At 47.5% G+C, this 23,454-nt stretch overlaps 1 protein-coding gene across 1 annotated transcript in view; it reads left to right on the forward strand.

Moving 5' to 3' along the window:
* Positions 1–21,041, forward strand: part of mamdc2a (MAM domain containing 2a) — a 38,419-nt gene extending 17,378 nt beyond the window's left edge. Inside the window, exons 4-14 of the mRNA XM_030104100.1 lie at positions 3,244–3,328; positions 7,276–7,407; positions 10,762–11,018; positions 14,483–14,576; positions 14,693–14,839; positions 15,609–15,874; positions 15,950–16,046; positions 17,168–17,314; positions 17,392–17,651; positions 19,956–20,040; positions 20,980–21,041. Of these exons, the coding sequence (XP_029959960.1) occupies positions 3,244–3,328; positions 7,276–7,407; positions 10,762–11,018; positions 14,483–14,576; positions 14,693–14,839; positions 15,609–15,874; positions 15,950–16,046; positions 17,168–17,314; positions 17,392–17,651; positions 19,956–20,040; positions 20,980–21,041 (1,632 nt within the window). The remainder of the gene's footprint in view (positions 1–3,243; positions 3,329–7,275; positions 7,408–10,761; positions 11,019–14,482; positions 14,577–14,692; positions 14,840–15,608; positions 15,875–15,949; positions 16,047–17,167; positions 17,315–17,391; positions 17,652–19,955; positions 20,041–20,979) is intronic.
* The last annotated feature ends 2,413 nt before the right edge of the window (positions 21,042–23,454 follow it).

A 23,454-nucleotide genomic window follows, 5' to 3' on the forward strand; every position in this document is an offset into this window, starting at 1 on the left:
TAGGGTTAGGCTTTGTTGTGGTGTGGGTTAGGGTTAGGGTAAGGGTCAGGGTTAGGGGCTAGACATGAATGGGAGTCAATGGACGGTCCCCACAAGGATAGAAATACAAGACTGAGCGTGTGTGTGTGTGTGTGTGTGTGTGTGTGTGTGTGTGTGTGTGTGTGTGTGTGTCAACTTAGTCAGTGGTCCATAAGTGCTGGGTTTTAGACCAAACACGGGGTCAGATTAAGTCCCTAGGTGTTCTCTGAACAATTGAGTCTTCAACTGTCTCTTGAAAGTAGAAAGAGACTCGGCGGAACGCACAGAGTTAGGAAGTTCGTTCCACCATCTGGGAACAACAGAGGAGAAGAGTCTGGCTGGAGGTTCAGAGCCGAGCTGGGCTGGAAGCTCCAGGCGTCTCTCACATGCAGAGCGAAGAGGGCGTGAAGGAGAGTAGACCTGGATCAGGGAGTCCAGGTCGACCTGGATCAGGGAGTCCAGGTCGGCCGGAGCCGTTCTTGTAAGCGTTTTGTAAGCCAGGAGGAGAGATTTGAATTTGATCCTGGCTGCAACTGGAAACCAGTGAAGGGAGAAGAACAGAGGAGGACATGAGCTCTGCTGGGCTGGTTGAAGACCAGACCTGCTGCATTCTGGGTCCTCTGTAGAGGTTTGACTGGACCTGCAGGGAGACCCGCCAGAAGAGAGCTGCAGTAGTCAATGCGTGACACCACCAGAGCCTGAACCAGGAGCTGGGGGGCCTGTTGGGTCAGGAAGGGTCTGATCTTCCTGATGCTGTAGAGGGCATAACGACAAGACCGAGAACCTGAGGCCACGTGAACCTTAAAGGTCAGCAGGTCATCCATCATGACACCCAGGTTTCTGGTTGACCTGGGACAGAAGAGGACTGACAGCAGACTGGAGACAGGATGGACTGAAGGAGCAGCTCATTCTCAGCTGAGGACAACAGACTGGACCTGGAGACCTGGACAGGAGACAGACTGAGGACGATGGAGGAGCTGGACAGGAGACAGACTGAGGACGATGGAGGAGCTGGACAGGAGACAGACTGAGGACGATGGAGGAGCTGGACAGAAGACAGACTGAGGACGATGGAGGAGCTGGACAGGAGACAGACTGAGGACAATGAGGAGCTGGACAGGAGACAGACTGAGGACGATGGAGGAGCTGGACAGGAGACAGACTGAGGACGATGGAGGAGCTGGACAGGAGACAGACTGAGGACGATGGAGGAGCTGGACAGGGGACAGACTGAGGACGATGGAGGAGCTGGACAGGAGACAGACTGAGGACGATGGAGGAGCTGGACAGGGGACAGACTGAGGACGATGGAGGAGCTGGACAGGGGACAGATTGAGGACGATGGAGGAGCTGGACAGGAGACAGACTGAGGACGATGCAGGAGCTGGACAGGAGACAGACTGAGGACGATGGAGGAGCTGGACAGGGGACAGACTGAGGACAATGGAGGAGCTGGACAGGGGACAGACTGAGGACGATGGAGGAGCTGGACAGCGGACAGACTGAGGACGATGGAGGAGCTGGACAGGAGACAGACTGAGGACGATGGAGGAGCTGGACAGGAGACAGACTGAGGACGATGCAGGAGCTGGACAGGGGACAGACTGAGGACGATGCAGGAGCTGGACAGGGGACAGACTGAGGACGATGCAGGAGCTGGACAGGGGACAGACTGAGGACGATGGAGGAGCTGGACAGGAGACAGACTGAGGACGATGGTTGTTGTAGTTTCATGGCTGGTTGAACGTTGATCTGCTGTTGTCCGTCTCTCCCAAACATGAAGAATGATAGAGGGACAGTCAGGCTGAAGAAGAAGAAGTCTTACAATATTTATTCACAGCTGCTGGAGGTTTCACACAAAGCAGTGCAGATTTTCTGAGGTTTCAACATGTGACAAACTGGACGTGGGACATAGAAAAACAAGAAAAAACAACAACAACAACAAAAGAAAACGGACAAATGGGCTCAGGGTCAGCTTCCAGACAGCAGACTGAGGACAGGCTGTCAGGTTTTGTGAGATGTCCTCTCCATCAGACAGGGTGCGCCTCACTCCCCACCTCCCTCAGCCACACTCCCAGCACTGTGAAGTTAGTTTTCTGGCTCCCAGCCCAGCGTGTCTGAACTCTGCCGTAGATGAGGCAACTTTGATTTACTTCTAAAGTGGCTGGAGCGGCTGTATGAGCACACACACAGCATAAACTAGAACACACACACCAAACTGACAAAAGACACACCGTCAGTGTGTTTCTTCATTTAGCCAACAGACAGCATTGGAAATGTCTCAAAAGCAGCTCATCTGCACAACCACATTACCATAAATGCCGTGGTGTGAGTCACTCGGAGCTGTTTCTGTGTGGACGAGCAGCTGAAGCCACTGCCCGACCCGTCCAGCGTTCTGACCCACGCCACTCTTCATCCCCACAGACCCCTTCTAAACTCGTGGTTCCTTTCTGAGTTCATCCTCCACACAGATGCAGTTTCGGTGCCTTTGTGGCGCTCCGTGTTTCCTCTGTGAGTTGGGACGCTCATGAAGCATGGCAGAGCAAGACAGGAGCCAGGAAGGCACGGCAACAGACGGTGGTAGAAATACACTAATACAGAGCTACTCAGTGTAGAGCCACTCAGTGTACCGAGACTACATTTAGAAATGAAGTCCCTGGAAGAAATGTCCCATAATCCTTTGCTCTGTGCTCCTCAAACACACAGACTGATCTACGTGGCGACAGTAGCTCAGTTGGTAGAGCAGGTTGTCTCATAACCCTAAGGTTGGCGGTTCAATCCCCGCTCCCGTAGGTGTAAAACTGTCGTCGTGTCCTTGGGCAAGACGCTTCACCCACCTTGCCTAGTGTGAGAGTGAATGGTTGGTGGTGGGAGGGGCCGATGGCGTCAGCCTGCCCCAGGCCAGCTGTGGCTACAGCAGCAGCTTACCTCCACCCAGTATGGAGAGAATGAAGAATGTTGAGTGTCCAGAAAAATTATTATGACGCTCTCAGACAGAAAACGACGAGGGAGAGAAAATGTTCTCTTCAACCAGTAAAGGAACATTTGAAAAGACTGTCTGGTTTATGAAGCTGCTTTGTGGTCTTTGAGTATCTTTCAGTATTTCTGTGGTTTCAGCAGGAGGCTGGACAGGGTGTCCTCTTCTTGGTCTCCCTGTTTGTCGACACCACAGCTGATGACGTCCTTCTCACAGCTGATGACGTCCTTCTCATGTCCTCTCCACAGATTTTACTGGAGGGTCGACCGGCGCGTGGCTCAGGGAACAGCGTGGCCATCTTTGAAATCCACATCGTCCCAGGATACTGCATTGGTGAGTCAGGTCAGGAGTGAGGGGCCGTACAAGACGTAATTCATTCTGGCCCGCTCACATACATATATTCTCATGCTTATACACACATATATTCTACTTGCACGCACACATATTCTCCCTTCACATGCATATATTGTCACGCTTACACACACATATATTCTTCTTTCACATGCATACATTCCCCTAAATAAATAGGCATATATGCATGTGTACAAAGGAAATATATGTATGTAAAAGAAGCATGTATGTATGTAAGAGAAGAATATATGTGTGTGCCAGTGAGTATAGTGGAAAAGGAAGTGCGCAGCAGTGCTGTCACAGATTACTTGAAAAAGTAATCCAATTACTGATTACTCATCAAAAAGGTAATCTTTACTTACTTTACTGTTACTGTTTACGGTTACTTTACTGATTACTTCAATATCAAAGTAACTTCAATATCAAAGTAACTTAGGTACTTTTTGCCGATTTCCTCCCTTTGCTGCCTCAACATAAGAAAGACAACTGGTTGTTTAAATAATACTTTATTGAAAGTGCAGAACCTGAACCATGAGCATGTTTTTTGTTTCTGTTTCGTTGGCTTTACAACACAGAAACTGGACGAGCTGCTTTCGTCAAGCCGTTGTGTGCTCGCTCCCAATAAGCTTCTCCCTTTTTGCTCATGCGCATTCAGAGTGTTTCTGTAGCCGTGAGCTTCGGTTCCAGCTAGTACTGACCGATGGCGAGTCTGACATAATGAAACTGTAACTGTTTCGGAAAACAAGCTTTATGAGCGAGGCCGATCGCAGACACTGTAAACAGAGCCGTGCACGCCGGAGAAGATGGGTCGCACTCGCACACTTCCGCCATTGATAGGCGTTTCCTGGGAGAAGCAGGAGAGCACTGCGGATGGTCTGGCACATGCGCGTTTTTCCGAGCCGAGTGAGTCCGAGCGGTGCCGAGTGGTGCCGAGCGGTGCCGAGCGGTGCTCACTGGGAACACGGAGCGTCGGAGCGTCGGAGTGTCGGAGTGTCGGTGCGCCCGGGGGCCCGGGGGGCCCGGGGGGCCCGGTGCGCCCGGGGGGCCCGTGGGTTTTCATAACCCACCAACCCTTCGTAAATTACACCTGTGATTATGAGGCAATAACAAAATAGTAACGCACAGTCACTTAGGAAACTAACTTTAATCAGATTACTGGTTTGGAAAAATTAACGCGTTAGATTGCTTGTTACTGAAAGAAAGTAATCAGATTAAAATACCGAGTTAATTAGTAGCGCGTTAGTGACAACACTGGTGCGCAGTGTTTGGCTGAGAAGCTCAAGCAGGCGGGTCTTGTTCAGATCAGTCAACATTGCAGGTGTAGTGGAGTCTCAGCGCTGCTACAAGCAACTGGGGTGTTGGGAAATATTTCATCATCCCCAGAAACGGCCAGATCCTTATCCTCATGGCTTGAGCAGCAGGTGACAGGTTCATCTGCTCCAGACTGGACTCTCAGCATGGGCTGCAGTCAGCAGCCATGACAGTGAATCAGCAGTTTTTCATGCAGTGCGCATGGTTGAAGAAATGTTGTTTCTCGGGGACCGAGAGGTGAAATTGAACATTTTTTTTCCACAGTGTGAGTTACAAGCCTTTCACGGATTTATGGTGAAAATATCATGTCTGTAGGATCATCCATTCAGCCACACCGAGTGTGGGAACATGAGGGAAGTTTTGGATTCAGGCAAAATTTCCAAAATGCATTCGAGAGAAAATCCTGCACTCTCCTCACGGAAATGCATTTCCTGAGAGAGCCGTTTGAGCTACAGAGACCAGGACTTGATTATCTGCGTCACAACAAAAATCCCTAGTGTTTGAGGGGTAATTTGTGCAGATTGAGCCAGAAATGTGGCCAGGAGAACGAGAGAAAGAAGTTTTTGGGGGTTTGAATGGAGAGCCTGCTGTATTCTAAATTAAATATGCGCACTCCAATACACACCCATTATAAACTCCAAAAACGGCAGAAATTCTATCCGTACTTAAAGGGATACGTCAATATTTTGGCAAATTGGCCCATTTAGCGCAATTCCTTAGTCATCTCGAACAGCATACTTACTGTTTTTGTGAGGGCGAGCTGTTGTTTATTCAGAGGTGAGTCTGGGAAGGTTTTCGGGACGGACACAATGGAAGTCAATCAATCAATCGATCAATGTATTTTTGTATAGCCCAGTATCACAACAACAGTTGCCTCAGAGGCTTCAAGATGTTACATTGGTTGGTAAAAATAAAAACAGTGAATAAGCATAATGTTAATATGTCAAAATCACAGTAACGAGACAAAACGAAGCAACCACCGCCTTCGACCCTCACATCCGGCAAGAAAAAACTCCAGAAACCCAGTGAGAGAAGAAGAAATCTTGGGGAGAACCACAGTATGGAGGGATCCCTCTCCCAGGGACGGACAGCTTTGGTAACAGCTAGCATGAGACAATAAGAAGTAAAGCCTAGGACTATGTTGAGGACAGTCCGTTGGACGGTCCAGCACAAGAACCATGGAAGTGGATGGTATTTTTGTTCCCCCTTGTCAAACTCATCAAATACACAATCCAACAACCCCAAAACACTTTGGTGGACAGGTTATAATCCTCACATTCACTACGCTGTGGAACACCAACAAATAATATTGTAGCGTTACGACACTGAAGCAAATACTGGGAACTACTTTTTCTTTTGAGATCACTACGCCCAGACGCCATGTTTAGTAAGTAGTTCCGTCTTAGCAATCTTCGCATAAACAACTCAATCTGGTAATTTTGCTTTAATATTTCACAGCGTAGTGAATGTGCGTGATGAATAAGCAACAAATAAGAACCTCAAGGGGTCAAAACTGCATAAATGCTGTAAATAACTTTCCAGAGCCTTCAGCTGAATCAGGCTCTGGTGGTGGGCATTCTGTCTTTCTGTTTTTCAGAGACGTATTCACTCTCCCTTCTATCAGTCTCTCTGAAGCGTCGCTCTCGGGACCACGGAAAGCTTTTCTCATAGCGTTAGCATCTGTAGTGTTTTTTCTGTGCTCTCCAATAAGAACGAGGCTCTGCTCCACCAGACCTCCTGGCGGCTTGGCAGTAGTTTGATGACTCTGCTGCGTTGATCACCATCAGTTTAAAGTTGGTATCATAACTTCTCCTCTGTTGTTGCTCAGTTGTCCAGCGTTCAGCCCCTTTGTTCCAGATGATCCGCCATTTTTCATCAGATCATTTGATCTCATTTCATCGCTCCACTCGCTCTCTGCTCAGTGATACTTTGGCTCCATCTAGCGGCGCGGATGCGTATTGACCATCTACCGTAAGTCCGCCATTATAACACGACCTCACTTTTTAGGATGACATTTCTGGAAAAAAACATCATCTTATATTCGGGCCAATACGGTATGCTGTTCAAAATGACTAAAGAATTGCACTAAATGGGCCAATCTGCCAAAATGTTGAAGTATCGCTTTAAAGGCTCACCATTTAAATTTAGTAAAAGATATTGAAATGAGGTTTTCGCATCTGCGTAGAGGACAAAAATGCCTACATTTTGGTAAAAAAATAACATTTCTACGTGAAAGTGTGGCGAATCCCCGTGTAGTTGTTCAGGGATGAATTGTTAGTGATTTTCAGAAAAAGTCTATGGGAAATGAATGAGAAAAAATTCTGAGTTTTTGGCTATTTTCTCTGTGATTTTTCACCGAACCACCGACAAAAGTCATAGCACACAATTCCTTGAATTTACACACGTTTTGATGTGACTTTTGTGGTGCTGCTCCAAACTGTGCGGGACGAGTTTTCCGGCAAAGCTTTCGTGTCGACACTTGACGAGGTCCGGCTAGGATAGTAATCTTTGCGCCTTGCCAAGGCAGGCACAAAGAATAATAGTAATATTAATAATGATAATAATAATAATAATAATAACAATAATAATAATAATAATAAAGATCTCTGTGGTTCCAGAGTGTAACTTTGAGGAGCACCACCTGTGTGGCTACAGCAACAGCTGGAACCCCAACGTGAACTGGTATGTTGGGGGGAGTGTGATGAGAGAGGATGACCAGCTGGGGAACAACACAAGCAACGAGCAGAGAGGTACACACACACACACACACACACACACACACACACACACACACACACTAGGCGTCTGGTTTAAAATGCCTCTTTGATGCCAGAAGATAATGATCACTGTGGTTGTAGAAAACAGAAACTCATCGGCTGTGGATTCTTAGATGTAGCAACCATTCATGGAATTGAGCCTAATATCGTAGTGAATCTGGTCATTGTAAATTTAATAAATGCTACAGTTCAATATAGTGGCAAAACAGTAATTCATTCTAAAAATGAGACAATATTTGAGTGAGGAGTCTGCATTGTGTGTCTCCTCAGTCAGTAAATGTGATTATTAACCATCCGTCAGGACTATTCTTGATAATCAGCATGAAAACTGCAAAAATGTGTTTATCTGTAAATTCAGTTTTATTGTATACCGCTACAAGATGAAGTGCTGTTACATTTTCAAAGGATTTTTTCAGGCTAAGGGAATGAATTATCTAATTAATAAATATCAAATTATTAGCTCAAATGTTGAATTGCATTTTTAGAAAGTTCTAGACTTACCAGATATCATTATGACATTTATTACTTTTAAAATAGCTAAAAAGTTCACATTATTGGCACTCTACTGTCTGCTAATCACAGGCTGGTTGATTGGTTGGTTGTTTGGTTCATTGGTTGCTTGGTTGCTTTGGTTGCTCGGTTGGTTCATTGGTTGGTTGTCTGGTTGGTTGGTTGGTGGGTTGGTTGGTTGATTGGTTCATTGGTTGGTTGGTTGGTTCATTGGCTCACTGGTTGGTTGGGTGGATGGTTGGTTGGTTGGTTCATTGCTTGGTTGGTTGGTTGGTTGGTTGGTTGGTTGGTTGGTTGGTTCATTGGTTGGTTGGTTGGTTGGTTGGTTGGTTCATTGGTTGGTTGGTTGGTTGGTTGACTGGTTGGTTGGTTCATTGGTTCATTAGTTGGTTGGGTGGATGGTTGGTTGGTTGGTTGGTTGGTTCATTGGTTGGTTGGTTGGTTGGTTCATTGGTTGGTTGGTTGGTTGGTTGGTTGATTGGTTCATTGGTTGGTTGGTTGATTGGTTCATTGGTTGGTTGGTTGGTTGGTTGGTTGGTTCATTGGTTGGTTGGTTGATTGGTTGGTTGATTGGTTCATTGGTTGGTTGGTTGGTTGATTGGTTGGTTGATTGGTTGGTTGATTGGTTCATTGGTTGGTTGGTTGATTGGTTCATTGGTTGGTTGGTTGATTGGTTCATTGGTTGGTTGGTTGGTTGGTTGGTTGGTTCATTGGTTGGTTGGTTGATTGGTTGGTTGATTGGTTCATTGGTTGGTTGGTTGGTTGATTGGTTGGTTGATTGGTTGGTTGATTGGTTCATTGGTTCATTGGTTGGTTGGTTGGTTGATTGGTTCATTGGTTGGTTGGCTGGTTGGTTCATTGGTTGGTTGGTTTGTTGGTTGGTTCATTGGTTGGTTGGTTGGTTGATTGGTTGGTTGGTTGGCTGGTTGGTTCATTGGTTGGTTGGTTGGTTGGTTGGTTGGTTGGTTCATTGTTGGTTGGTTGGCTGGTTGGTTCATTGGTTGGTTGGTTGATTGGTTGGTTGGTTGGCTGGTTGGTTCATTGGTTGGTTGGTTGGTTGGTTGGTTCATTGGTTCATTGGTTGGTTGGTTGGTTGGTTGGTTCATTGGTTGGTTGGTTGGTTGGTTCATTGGTTGGTTGGTTGGTTGGTTGGTTCATTGGTTCATTGGTTGGTTGGGTGGATGGTTGGTTCATTGGTTGGTTGATTGGTTGGTTGGTTCATTGGTTGGCTGGTTGGTTGGTTGGTTCATTGGTTGGCTGGTTGGTTGGTTGGTTCATTGGTTGGTTGGTTGGTTGGTTGGTTGGCTGGTTGGTCTGTTCATTGGTTGGTTGGTTGGTTGGTTCATTGGTTGGTTGGTTGGTTGGTTGGTTGATTGGTTCATTGGTTGGTTGGTTGATTGGTTCATTGGTTGGTTGGTTGGTTGGTTGGTTGGTTCATTGGTTGGTTGGTTGATTGGTTGGTTGATTGGTTCATTGGTTGGTTGGTTGGTTGATTGGTTGGTTGATTGGTTGGTTGATTGGTTCATTGGTTGGTTGGTTGATTGGTTCATTGGTTGGTTGGTTGATTGGTTCATTGGTTGGTTGGTTGGTTGGTTGGTTGGTTCATTGGTTGGTTGGTTGATTGGTTGGTTGATTGGTTCATTGGTTGGTTGGTTGGTTGATTGGTTGGTTGATTGGTTGGTTGATTGGTTCATTGGTTCATTGGTTGGTTGGTTGGTTGATTGGTTCATTGGTTGGTTGGCTGGTTGGTTCATTGGTTGGTTGGTTTGTTGGTTGGTTCATTGGTTGGTTGGTTGGTTGATTGGTTGGTTGGTTGGCTGGTTGGTTCATTGGTTGGTTGGTTGGTTGGTTGGTTGGTTGGTTCATTGTTGGTTGGTTGGCTGGTTGGTTCATTGGTTGGTTGGTTGATTGGTTGGTTGGTTGGCTGGTTGGTTCATTGGTTGGTTGGTTGGTTGGTTGGTTCATTGGTTCATTGGTTGGTTGGTTGGTTGGTTGGTTCATTGGTTGGTTGGTTGGTTGGTTCATTGGTTGGTTGGTTGGTTGGTTGGTTCATTGGTTCATTGGTTGGTTGGGTGGATGGTTGGTTCATTGGTTGGTTGATTGGTTGGTTGGTTCATTGGTTGGCTGGTTGGTTGGTTGGTTCATTGGTTGGCTGGTTGGTTGGTTGGTTCATTGGTTGGTTGGTTGGTTGGTTGGTTGGCTGGTTGGTCTGTTCATTGGTTGGTTGCCTGGTTAGTTCATTGGTTGGTCCATAGGGATGAGGCCGATTGGATACCAAGTTAATTCATGGATTCATGAGCCTCAGTCAGTCTGCTGAAATGACTCCTTAGGGATTCCCTGCTGGCTGCAGACTGTGGGACGGACTTCCTGATCAGAGGCACATCACGCAAAATTCATGACCTTAGTTGCAGTCATTTTTTTTCTTAAATAACAGTTCACTACACCTGAAAGTGACAAGAGTCTTGTTAGTCATGTTAGACCTGAACTTGCAGTTCATGATGTTGCAGCCTGTAGCATCACAGACACCAGAGCAGTGGACTCTTCTGTTTTAACTTATGAGATGATTCTCGATGAAGAATCTGAGGTGACGGAGGTTCGTTCAGACTCTTTCAGTCCTTTATCGCTGCCTCGTCTGCCAGTTTGTCTGTTTTTTGGGCAGATTTGTGAACTTGTGGCCTTCTTATATACATTGATATGAGAAGGGCATTGTATCCTGCTTTTAACTATATTTTGCACTCGTTTGGGATTTGGGTTTTGGGGTGCATCAAAAACCATCTGTACCATTTAAACGTGACGTTACATCCTCCATTCTTCCAGGCCACTACATGTATGTGGACTCTGTGTACGCCAAACATTTCCAGGAGGTGGCCAAGCTGAGCTCCCCGATGACCACCGTGGCCATGGAGGGCTGCCTCAGCTTCTACTACCAGCGAGACCAGGAGCGGGGCAACATCTTCACAGTGTTCACCAGGGACCAGCTGGGGCACTACGAGGAGCTGTGGAGGCCAGCGGTCTACGCTACAGCCGGGTGGACTCTGGTCAGCGTGGATATCAAGGCCCCGCATCCTCTGGAGGTCAGTACTCGGGGAGGCTGTTTCCAAGCAGGCTGCATTAGACTGTTACAGACAGACGCCCAGTGGATGGGCCTGGCGGCGTGCAGCCTGTAGAACCTAGAACAGGGTCCCTCAGGGAGAACCACATTGGACAGTGGGTTGAGTCCTCTAATAACCAGGGGAGGGACCTAACAGGGCCCCGTGAGTCATGGCCGTGGCCAACACAAACGTGCCACTAACAGCCAAGAGCGCTATCAGGAAGTCGGTGGAAAGAACCCAAAGTGGCCTTTCCACGCAGCAGCCAACCAGCACTTTCATATCACGGATCAGCAGTGACTGGAAACAACAAGCCCGTCCAGTCTCTGAGGCGAGGCTAACACCGAGGCTAACACCGGGGGGGTTAGCTTGGTTAAACCCTCACCTGTCCTCACCTGTCCAGCTGTAGGCTGTCCTCACTTGTCCTCACCTGTTTATCAGTGCCTTGTGCTCGCCCCTGCTACATTGTGATTGGCTCCGGACCCTGAGGGGGAATGAACAGTCTGGACGATGGATGGAAGGAAGTTGTGGAAAATTCAATCCTGAAGAGGACAAAACCTTTCTGATGCAGATTTAATCATTTTTAATTCCAGACCTGCCAACCTGTACGCATTTTGCGCAACAGGTACGCAATTTGTCATCAAAATCCGCCGGAACGCTCCGCCTCATTAAACTACGCAAAACGCTGCAGACGTCAGTGAGCGCTGGTAGAAATGTGGACGTGCAGTACTCATGTCTGCCAACAGGAGGCAGCAGCAGGGCTCTGAAGTGTCTGGCATTGCGGTGTGTTGTCACACAGTCACAGCACACATTGGCTGTGTTCGAAACTGCATACTTACCTCCTACTCATACTAACTAATTGAGTATGCAGTGTGTTTACACTGGCAGTATGCGATTTTGAGTATGCGAGAAGTTCCTGGATGCATACTGCATTCGCCAGAAATGTTGCGTATACATCGTGTGTTCACTACTCATACTGAAATTACCCAAGATGCAACGCGACGGACAGCGGTTGCGCCAGACAGAGCTTGCACCGCCTGGCGGCCGGCGGGTGCGGTGGGGGGGCTGACCCCGCGATCTGGGTCCGGCCCCGGAGGGTGTGAGAAACTCTGCGCTCGCCGGCGGGCCCACCGCTGGGGTGCCGCGCCGCACCGGGGGGCCCGGGGGTCCGCCGCCGGACCTCCGGAATCGACTCGGTGCGACGCCCGGGGCGGGCCGCTCCGTGGGACCACCGGGTGAGACCGGGCGTCTCGGTCCCGCTGCCGAGTGGGTCGGCGGGGAGCCGGTCGGAGTGGCGGGGGCGGCCGGCGGCGTGATCCATGGTCGCCCGCCACTAAAGCCCGACCGGGCCCGGAGGCTGGGCCGCCGGGTCGGGGGACCCGACTGCCACGGCCACGGAGCGCCGTGGCCGGGCGGGGGCCCCGTGGCGGGTCGGGGTTCCTGTGTGCTCTGCTTCTCTGCTGCTTCTCTGCTTCTCTGACTCCTCCTGCTGGAGCCGCTCACCCCGGCTGGCTCACATGTCGCCGAATTCGTCCGAACAAAATCATAAACGGCTGGAATAAACCACCACTTTGTCGCCTAATTTTAAAAAAAATCTTGATGAAGTTGTACATTTGAAGAGTTTAGAGCTAAAGTGAAATCAGCTTTAGCAGGTCGATTTCAGCTCGGGGAGGAGAGCAATGCATTGTGGGTTATTATGCATTATGCATTGTGGGTGACCGCTCTTTTGCTGTTCTTGGCCCGAAGCTCTGGAACTCTCTTCCTCTGCATTTAAAGTCTATCACTGCACTTAATGTTTTTGAATGTCATCTGAAAACGCACCTTTTTCATTTAGCGTTTGATGTTTAGCCCCTTTTAGAACTTTGTTTCTTAAAGTGTTTTTACTTATTTATTTTGTTTTACTCTGTTAAGCGCCTTGTGCTCCGTTTGGCAGTTGGAAGGCGCTTTAGAAATAAAATTTGATTGATTGATTATGTAGTGTGCTGTAGTGTAAACGCTTTGTATACTGTCTGATGGACTGAGTAAGCAGGATGCAGGATGGATAGTATGAGTATGGAAGGATGTAGTAGGCAGTATGCGTTTTCCAACACAGCCATTGTATTTGTCACGCTGAAAGAAATACCGGTAAATTAGGCTGGTGCGCCGCAGATATGGAACCGGGAGGAAACGTGTGCTCCGCTGTCACTTAGCTGTCAATCAAAAAAGCAAAGGGGCGGGGTAAAATAGCGCAACAGCCAATGAAAAAAGCAATGAAAAAATGAAAAAAATATTGCTGATTGCTGTCACGTGATTCTGCTGCCGCGGAATCCGTAGAGATCAACCCCCCTCCCCGTCAACAACTCTCCCAGGGGGGGGGGGCTGACAGCCCTGCAAGTGGTACTCAAAAAATTTCACCAAGGTTGGCAGGTGTGTAGTTCAGTTGTGAATTCAGTTGTGGTCTAGTGAAACCTGAAGTCCACAAATTTTGATATAAACATCACTTCCTGATGAGATGAACAGCTGGCTGTGCCTGTACTGCCTGTGCCACGGGTTGGGGTTAGGGCTCTGCTCACAGTCCAGAGACGAGAGTGGATGTTGTTCTTAGTCATGAAATCCACATTACATTTCAGATGGCTGACTGCTCCACCTCTGCTCTTCTTCTTCTGCCTCTGAACTGCAAACTAAGGCGCAGAAACATCCTGCATGTTGAATTATGTAACTCCATGTAGAACCGAGCCCAGACTCAAACCGAGGATCCTCCCACTGTGAGGAGAGAGTGCCAACCACTGCAGCACTGTGCAGGAATCCTCCCTGTACTCCTCTTTCTCCTGGAGGAAATGAGAGTTTACTGTAACTGTGCTGTGTTCTCAGCTTCTTCTGGAACTGTTTGCTTGGAAACACTACCTTAGTTTTAATTTACCAGATTGTGGCAAACAGTAATATAAAACCTGCCAGTAATGTAAGAATTTGGGCCATTTTGATTATAGAACAGCCAGTAATGCATAAAAGAGTAAAATAGTTTTTACAGCCATATATTCTTTATAGTCAGTGGGTGACTGTCTCATCCTCCAGTCCTAGCATTCAGAAGAAAACCTCACAAAACCTGAAAAAGGCTCATTAGTTCAAATAAATAAGTGATTATAAGTGATCATTATTGATCTATGATTTCATTATAACACACAATACATGATACGTCTGTCGGTGAATTATTTCAGTCACAATTCTGCAGTTACTGGATTTTAAAAAGACTTCTTTTGAAGTTCCTAATGTAATAACGTGATTGTGATGAAAGCTGATTTGTGCTGTTTTACGTTACAACCGGCTGAAGTTATGGCCGCACTGTCAGAGCAGCTGGTGACCCTGAACTCGTGACGACGCCTCATCTCAGCTCGCTGGGGGGGTGTGTGTGTGTGTGTGTGTGTGTGCGTGTGTGCGTGTGTGCGTGCGTGCGTGCGTGCGTGCGTGTCCAGGTGGTGTGGGAGGTGGCCTTTAACAGCCCCAGAGGGGGGTACGTGGCCGTAGACGACATCTCCTTCTCGCCTGAGTTCTGTCACACTGACACAGGTGAGCAGCGCCGCCGAGTGGCTGAACACAGGAACTACACCTTCCAGACCGCAAGTCCTGTTGTTCAAGCTGGTAATTTGGCACCGGCCTCACCGTCTGCGCTTCATGTTTTACAGAACCGACCTTTGACCCCAGCATTGCCAGCTGTGACTTTGAGAAGGGCCTGTGTCTGTACCAGCAGGAGAGGGCCGACAGCAGGGCCTGGAGCCCGGTCTCTGTCCAGCCCAACATGTACAGAACCGGAGACCACACCACGGGAACCGGTGGGTCCCTGCACCAGAGAACCGGCCCGCAGAACCTGTAGAACCTTCACAACCTGCAGGTCCTGTCAGGTCCTGTCAGGTCCTGTCAGTTCCTGTCAGTTCCTGTCAGTTCCTGTCAGGTCCTGTCAGGTCCTGTGTGATCCTGTCAGGTCCTGTCAGTTCCTGTCAGTTCCTGTCAGGTCCTGTCAGTTCCTGTCAGGTCCTGTCAGGTCCTGTCAGGTCCTGTGTGATCCTGTCAGTTCCTGTCAGGTCCTGTCAGGTCCTGTGTGATCCTGTCAGTTCCTGTCAGTTCCTGTCAGTTCCTGTCAGGTCCTGTGTGATCCTGTCAGTTCCTGTCAGTTCCTGTCAGTTCCTGTCAGGTCCTGTCAGGTCCTGTCAGGTCCTGTCAGGTCCTGTGTGATCCTGTCAGTTCCTGTCAGGTCCTGTGTGATCCTGTCAGTTCCTGTCAGTTCCTGTCAGTTCCTGTCAGTTCCTGTCAGTTCCTGTCAGGTCCTGTCAGGTCCTGTCAGGTCCTGTCAGGTCCTGTGTGATCCTGTCAGGTCCTGTGTGATCCTGTCAGGTCCTGTGTGATCCTGTCAGTTCCTGTCAGTTCCTGTCAGTTCCTGTCAGGTCCTGTCAGGTCCTGTCAGGTCCTGTCAGTTCCTGTCAGTTCCTGTCAGTTCCTGTCAGGTCCTGTCAGGTCCTGTCAGGTCCTGTCAGGTCCTGTCAGGTCCTGTCAGGTCCCGTCAGACCGGTATCAGTGGTTCCTGTCCCCTGTCTCCTGTCTCAGGCTGGTACCTCCTTGCGAACAGCCGTTCCTCTGCCAGGCCCAGCTACGTGGGCCGGCTTCATGGCCCCCTCCTGCCCGGAAACCACAGATACTGCCTGAGGTTCTACTACCTGCTGTACGGTTTTGGAAAAGTGGACGGCGGCCTGGTGGTGTACGTCTACGACGAGAACAACGTGGCTCAGGAGAGAGTGTGGAGCCTGAGCGACAGGTCCCGGGCCGTGTGGACCCAGGTGGAGGTGTCCTACGTGAAGCCCATGGTCTCCAAGGTGAGCAGAGTCGTCTGCTGCCAGTGCTCCCATGAGGGACGAGAGGGGGTCACTGGGTCTGTGGTTTTTCTCCAGGTGGTGTTCGTCACCATATGCAGAGACTTCTGGGAATGCGGCCTCATCGCCATCGACGACGTGTCGGTGAGCCTGGGAGACTGCCAGATGTCCGCAGGTGAAGCTCCGGCCTGGGACAGTGTGTCTTCTTCCTGTCCCGCATCATCTGCACTCCGGTCCATCACTGTCAGGTTCTCCGTTCTGAAGGAAGATACCATGATGCAGCCTGCAGCTGGACCGCCGTCTGACAGGCTCAACATCCAGATCTGGAAACAGCTGCAGCCACCAGACCCGGCCGTCCGAACAGCCAGCCTCTGGAGGACCACTGCTGGTCTCCTGGCAGATTTCTTCACAGTTCACCAGAATTTTTTGATCCCTGTTTTTGTGGGTTTTACGAGCTGGAAGCCCACATTATGTGAAAGTAAACGAACGCTCACTGGAAATCGTTTAGATTGTGGGCGCTGAATATAATCTGTGACATTTCAACTTTTTGAATGGAGTTATGGAAATAAATAAGCCTTCCATGATATTCTAATTATTTATTGAGGGACGGCTGTGGTCTAGTGGGGAGTGCAGTCGTCTTACAATCAGGAGGTTGTTGGTTCGACTCCTGTCTCACCCCTATCTGCATGTTGCAACTGTCGCTATGGGTAAAATAGCAGCAGTCGTCGCGGGAGTGACAAAGGCTAAGGGAGACCCCCCCTACAGAAGAGTCCGGAGTGGAGCCCTGAAGGCGGTTGGTTCTCGCATTGGCCGCTCCTGTGGCCAAACAGTTACCAACTGTAAGGGCCAGTCTCTTCATGGACGCTACCAGTGAGGCTGAGAAGGGGGATCTGTCCACTGGGCGTCTCAGTTCCTCCTTAAACTTCGCCCTGGCTCGTCCATGATCTCGATGGAGCTCGTCCTCGTCGTAAAATCGAAGGACTGCCAATTTGTAGATGAAATAATCATATTTTTTGTAATATTTGGCAGGTTTAACTTTTAAAGTCTTCAGTAAACCTCAGTTTGCCCAGAAGTCCCCTGTCCGTCTCCTCTCCCAGGCCCCTGAACACATCACCTCCTGAACCTCCTCCTTTTCGTCAGATTTTCTTATTTTGTTCAGTTTAGTGCTTCTGACTTTCAGTGTGTTGCCAGCAGATTTGTATAAGATGGCGTCAGATCAGCTCTGCGGTCCAGTCTGCAGCGAGACTCTGCTGAGGAGACATGAAGACAAGGTGTCTTTGGTCTTGTTGTCCACAGCCTCCCTCCCAGGACAGTGTGACTTTGAAAGTGGACTCTGCGGTTACATCCAGGACCAGAAGGGAGACAAGGCCGACTGGCTCCGGGTCAGAGGTCACACGCCAACGTCCTACACGGGACCGCGGGGAGACCACACCACTGGGGTGGGTGAGTCCTGTCCCTCCTCCGGCAGCATGTCTCTGGTTGTGTTTCCAGGGACTGAGCTGTCTCTGCTCCTCCTGCAGGTCACTTCATGTACATCGAAGCGTCCCTCATGCGTCCAGGTCACAAAGCTCGCCTGCTGACGTCTCCCCTGCGGGGGTCCTCGTCCCCCCAGTGTCTGGTCTTCTACTACCACATGTACGGGTCGGGCACGGGCATCCTGAGCGTGCTCCTGCAACACGGCGGGAAAGAGCGGGACGAGCTGCTGTGGCGGCGGCGGGGCGAGCAGAGTTTCAGCTGGACCCGGGCCATGGTGGACTACCGCTGTGAAGTCAGACATCAGGTACCGTCCCGCTGATGCCAGGACGCCGCTGGGCCGTCCACGTTCACACTTTGACACTGGCCGGTAGGGCATTGACAGAAACGTCGACTAGTCGACAAGTCGACTTCCGTTGCACAAGTCGACGTAAATTTGGACGAGTCAAAAAGTCGCAGGTTATTCTTCCTCTCACCTGATCACCCGACAGCGCGCAAGTCTCCATCCAGCCTGTGGATGTGCTCGTCTCTCTCCATGAAAACATGCAGCAGCCCAAGAATGTGAGGGAAGGTGACCCAGAGCAGGATTACTGAACTGATTGTGATCTAAGGATATTACAACAAGAAGGATTATTTTTTTACCCTTTATCTATAGAGGCTGGTGAGTTCCATTTTCTTTATTTTTATTGCAAGCTGAAGTTAGTTTCTCATTGGTGCCTATGCGGTTCTGAAGTATTTAATTTCCATTTATTTCACGCTGAAAACTGTTTTCTAGGTAATGTTCTGTGAACCATGCAAGCCAGACCAGTATTGAATTATAATTCCGACAACCATTGGGTTTTGATTACTTTATTTATTTCATTGAGACAAGTTGCAGTTGAAGTTGGTTTCTGATTGGTGCCTATTTGCGGTTCTTTAGTATAATTTCCATTTATTTCACATTAAATCTGTTGTCTAACCAATGTTCTGTGAACCATGCAAGCAAGACCAGTACTGAATTATAATTTTGGCAGCCATTGGTTTTTGATTATTTTGGTATTTATTTCATTAAGACAACACACGCTATTTTTTTTTTTTCAAAACATGATGCAGACACGCACGGTGTGCGTCTTGGCTGCCGCTGCTTTATATGTAAAAGAAAACTCACGGTGTTAGCCTTTGCTTTGTTCGGGTTGAAATGTACATGCTTACGTTGCAGTGAACTTTAATACAAGTTGCTCGTTGCTGGACAGCTGTGTGTCCGTGTTGTCCCCCCCACCTGTCAATGTGAGGACGTCGTCACGACTTGTCAACTCGACCTCGACTTTATTGACGGATAAGTCGACTTGAAAAAAACTGAAGTCGTTAATGCCCTACTGGCCGGCCATGTTTACGGTGGGATGGTGAGCACTGTTAGTATTATCACAGCATTATTACTGCTGGGAACCAACCACCAGCTGCCTCTCTGCTCCGTGGGTTTAGCGTTAGCTACGTTGTTCTGTTTCGCGTTAGCTACGATGTTCTGTTTAGCGTTAGCTACGTTGTTCTGTTTCGCGTTAGCTACGTTGTTCTGTTTAGCGTTAGCTACGTTGTTCTGTTTCGCGTTAGCTACGTTGTTCTGTTTAGCGTTAGCTACGTTGTTAGCTACGTTGTTCTGTTTCGCGTTAGCTACGTTGTTCTGTTTAGCGTTAGCTACGTTGTTCTGTTTCGCGTTAGCTACGTTGTTCTGTTTAGCGTTATCTACGTTGTTCTGTTTCGCGTTAGCTACGTTGTTCTGTTTCGCGTTAGCTACGTTGTTCTGTTTCGCGTTAGCTACGTTGTTCTGTTTAGCGTTAGCTACGTTGTTCTGTTTTGCGTTAGCTACGTTGTTGTGTTTAGCGTTAGCTACGTTGTTGTGTTTCGCGTTAGCTACGTTGTTCTGTTTTGCGTTAGCTACGTTGTTCTGTTTAGCGTTAGCTACGTTGTTCTGTTTCGCGTTAGCTACGTTGTTGTGTTTAGCGTTAGCTACGTTGTTGTGTTTCGCGTTAGCTACGTTGTTCTGTTTGGCGTTAGCTACGTTGTTCTGTTCACGTTTCCCAGTTGGCTCCTGTTTCAGCTCTCCTTCATTAAACTGCTGTTGATCCAGCAGAAATGTTTGATTAATCCTGGAGCACTTCAGTCCTCCTGGCAGCACACTGTGATTAGCATTAGCATCAGCCTGTATCAGTAGTAGCCGCAATTAGCATTAGCATCTTGCCATAAACATTAGTTTCTCTTTCAAAGTCTGCTACTGTGGTTAGTTATTTGAGCTGGGTTTTTCCTGCGTTTTAGTGTCGAACTTCTATTTGTGATAGGAATGGCTCACATCCAGATTATAGAGCATCTTCCTTCACTGACTGGAGTAACTTCAGAAAACATTCAGATTAATTCTAAATAGTGAAATGCGGAGTGAGAAAGTAGAGAGGAAGCTCGGTGTCGGTCCTCCAGCTCTTAACCTACAGGTCCAGGGAGGTCTGACGCAGCTCTCACTGTACCCTCCATTAAACTAGAAACTTTGATGCTTGATGCAAAAACATGACTTAAATCAACATGAATCCAATGTGTATCAGTTTGTCACAGTATGACAGCACATCTTTGTTTCCATGCTTTGAAGGTCATCTTTGAAGCCATCCGGGGCCCGTCACTACGGAGTGATATTGCTATTGATGACGTTCATTTTAAAAGGGGACCCTGTGAAGGTACAGTCCAACCTCACACACTTCTTCACTTCTGTCATACCTAACTCAAAGAATGTATGTTCCTGCAACTTCATTTTCAATTTGAGAAAACATTTCAGTTTTTAATCCTGAAGGATTTTTTGAATGGACACCTAATCTAGAATCACAGCCTTAAAGGAATACTCCGGAGATCTTGGACCCAGGCCCTATCCCTATCATTTACAAAGTGAGATAAGCTCATAAACACCTTTTTTGTGTCTGTGCGTCCAGCGGCTGGATCCCAGCTGTTAGCATCGTAGTTAGCTTAGCTCAACTGCTGGAGGTGAAGAGGAGACAGAGCCGGGCTGAAGAAAGTGGACAAAGTCCTCCTTCCAGTGGTCCAGGGGACGGCGTATTAGCACGTGAAGTCAATCCGAATGGTTATAAAACATTTTAAAAGACTTTTATCTTTTCAATCCGTTAAAATAACATTTTGATACACCACTGGACCACTGGAAGGAGGATTTTGTCCACTTTCTTCAGTCCGGCTCTGTCTCCTCTTCACCTCCAGCAGTTGAGCTAAGCTAACTACGATGCTAACAGCTGGGATCCAGCCGCTGGACGCACAGACACAAAAAAGGTGTTTATGAGCTTATCTCACTTTGTAAATGATAGGGATAGGGCGTGGGTCCAAAATCTTCGGAGTATTCCTTTAAGACTATCAGGAAATTCACAATTTCTGTTCTGTACTAGAGGCTAAATCACTGCACTAGAGGTCAACTCACTGCACTAGAGGTCATCTCACTGCACGAGAGGTCATCTCACTGCACGAGAGGTCATCTCACTGCAATCAATCAATCAATCAATCAATCAATCAATTTATTTTTGTATAGCCCAGTATCACAACAACAGTTGCCTCAGAGGGCTTCGAACTCGAGGTCGTCTCAGGTGTGATTGTAATGCCTGTGTGTTCTCTTTCAGACCCTGATGATACAGCGCCATACTCTGGATTCTCCGAGTATTTCAATGAGATTGACATCTGAGTTTCTTGTTAGCTTCTCAGAATCTGTTTTATAGAAGTGGAAAAGGACAATCCACTCAGACAATTTACAGAGTTGTAGAGCATCGCTTTGTTTACATGGTTTGTCCTGGTTCGCTGTCCATAGTGTTTGTCCTCTGGACTGTTATCATTTCCGTTACATTTGCTTCAGTTCTTCTGTCCCGATCCAGCATTATTCAAACAGTCACTGTTATTCCCAATCTGCTGTATTCATATTCATATAGTGGGACTTTAAGCCGCACTAGTATGACTCTCTGCTCTCCTAGGACTGAGAAATTTGTTTTTCTGTAGCTTTCAAAGCTAATTATTATATTCTTTGTTTTGACGACTTGTTTGAGGATGTAAATGAAGCGCAGGAGGAGTGCTAATGCTAACTACTTGTGGAGTTTATTATGTATGGCTCCAAATGTTACTTTATCCTCACACGCTTCACATCGGGTACAGACTCAACAGAAATGTTAACATTAGCATACTGAGTGTTAGCTACTAGCACAAATGGCGTTTTCCAGGGGAAGCTTTAGTCACATATGTTTGTTTTGGGGCTGAAGCTAAACACAGATGTCACCCAGCAGGACAGTGCTAATGCTAACATTACAGCAGTTACGTACATTTGATTTAGTTTTTCTTCTTGATGGAAATCTGTTTTGATTCCAAGCTTTCATTTTTCACCTCTTTTGTTAAGACATAGGATAATGAAATGTAAGTTATAAAGCTCCCGTCAAGTCAATATGACAAAAGTCTAGCTGTTTAAACAAGTCTCACTTTGTCACGCTCTGCTCCCAGATATAAACACATCCAGCCAGCACAGCTGATGCAAAGCAAGCTTTGGAATCTCAGGGTCATGCTAGCGACATTATTCTGCTAACATCGATGATTGAATTCCATCTTTTTTCACGGCAGTTTCTGTGGCAAATTAGCTTGTCAATGTTTGTTAGGCCACCGTTTGGAATATTCAGTTTCAACTCAATTCAATTCAATTCAATTCAATTCATTTCAGTTCAATTCAGCTTTATTTATAAAGTGCCAATTACAACAGAGTCATTTCCAGACGCTCTGGTGAGGTTCAGGAAACCGCTTGAACCCACTGGGTCGGGGTTCTCTCATTTGATCAATGGATCAGCTGTTTGACTGATACCCAGTTACAAGCCGTTTGCACCCATTGAGTCCAGGTTGTCTTGTTAGATCAGTGGATCAGCCGCGACTGATGTTCTGTTATATATTGAATAATAGCAAGCTGAAACCACCGAGGACATCCAGTACACATCTGGGGTAAACTCAACTCTTCTGAACAAACATTTGCTAAAGTACCGTATCGGCCCGAATGTAAGATGATGTTTTTTTTCCAGAAACTGTATTCTCCAAAATGGGGTCCTACTATAATCGAGGACTAGATTGTCGTTACACATCCGTGCCGCTAGATGGAGCCAAAGTACCGGTGGCCAGAAAGAGAACGAAGCGTCACAGTGATCTGATGAAAAATGGAGGAACGTGACCATCTGGAGCGAAGGGGCTGGAACGCTGGACCAGAGAGCAAGCAACAGAGGAGATGGTTCAACGCAGCAGAGTCAACAAACAACTGCCAAGCCGCCAAGATATATTAGACTGAATTATTAATGCTCATGAATAGAAGTTGAATGTTATGGTTTTACAGTTATTTACATCATTAATGCAGTTACTGAACCTCTGAGGTTCAATTTGTTGCTTATTCCCTGAGTCACAGCCTCAGATTTTGACAAAGAGAATATAGTTTTTCTATTTAATTCTGCAGTAATATTTCTTGACCTTAAAGGAGGGGTATGATGTGTTTTTAGCCCTTTAGTATCAGTCTACAGCACTCAAGCAACAGCTTTGCCCACAGCTGGAAGGTGAAAGCTGCATGTGTCAAAAACAACCTAAACCAAATGTTCCTCTGCATCAGGCTGCCTGGAACGCTGGAAATGAGTCCCTGTCTCTTTAAGAGTCTCCTCAGCTTAGAGACACGCCCCCTCAGAGCGTCCATCTCGGGGATTTGCGGTTTATTTCCCCACAACTCCGTGAGCTGTGCAGGAGGAGCTTTGCAGACTACGTCAAAGATGGGGGAGCTGTGGGTTACAGGTGGAGCAGTGTCGAACCGAGCGTTTCAGCCTCAACATGGCTGCCAGGAGAGATTCAGGGATTGCTCAAATATGCGTGAATGTTTCAGGAAACAACTCCATGCGTCTGGGGAAATGCCACTATAGCATTATATAAAGCTCAGAAAAGTGGATTTTGCATAATACCCCTCCTTTAAATCACATGAAATGTTATCTCTGTTGTGAGTTTTCCTAGAATAATTGTACAATAAAAAGTTGTTTTATGAGTAACCTTATTGTCTTCATCATATTTTTATTTTCACAAAAAGATGTTTGAAAAATAGT

This window comes from Salarias fasciatus, chromosome 12 (genome assembly GCF_902148845.1).
Source record: "Salarias fasciatus chromosome 12, fSalaFa1.1, whole genome shotgun sequence".
Lineage (NCBI taxonomy): Eukaryota > Metazoa > Chordata > Actinopteri > Blenniiformes > Blenniidae > Salarias > Salarias fasciatus.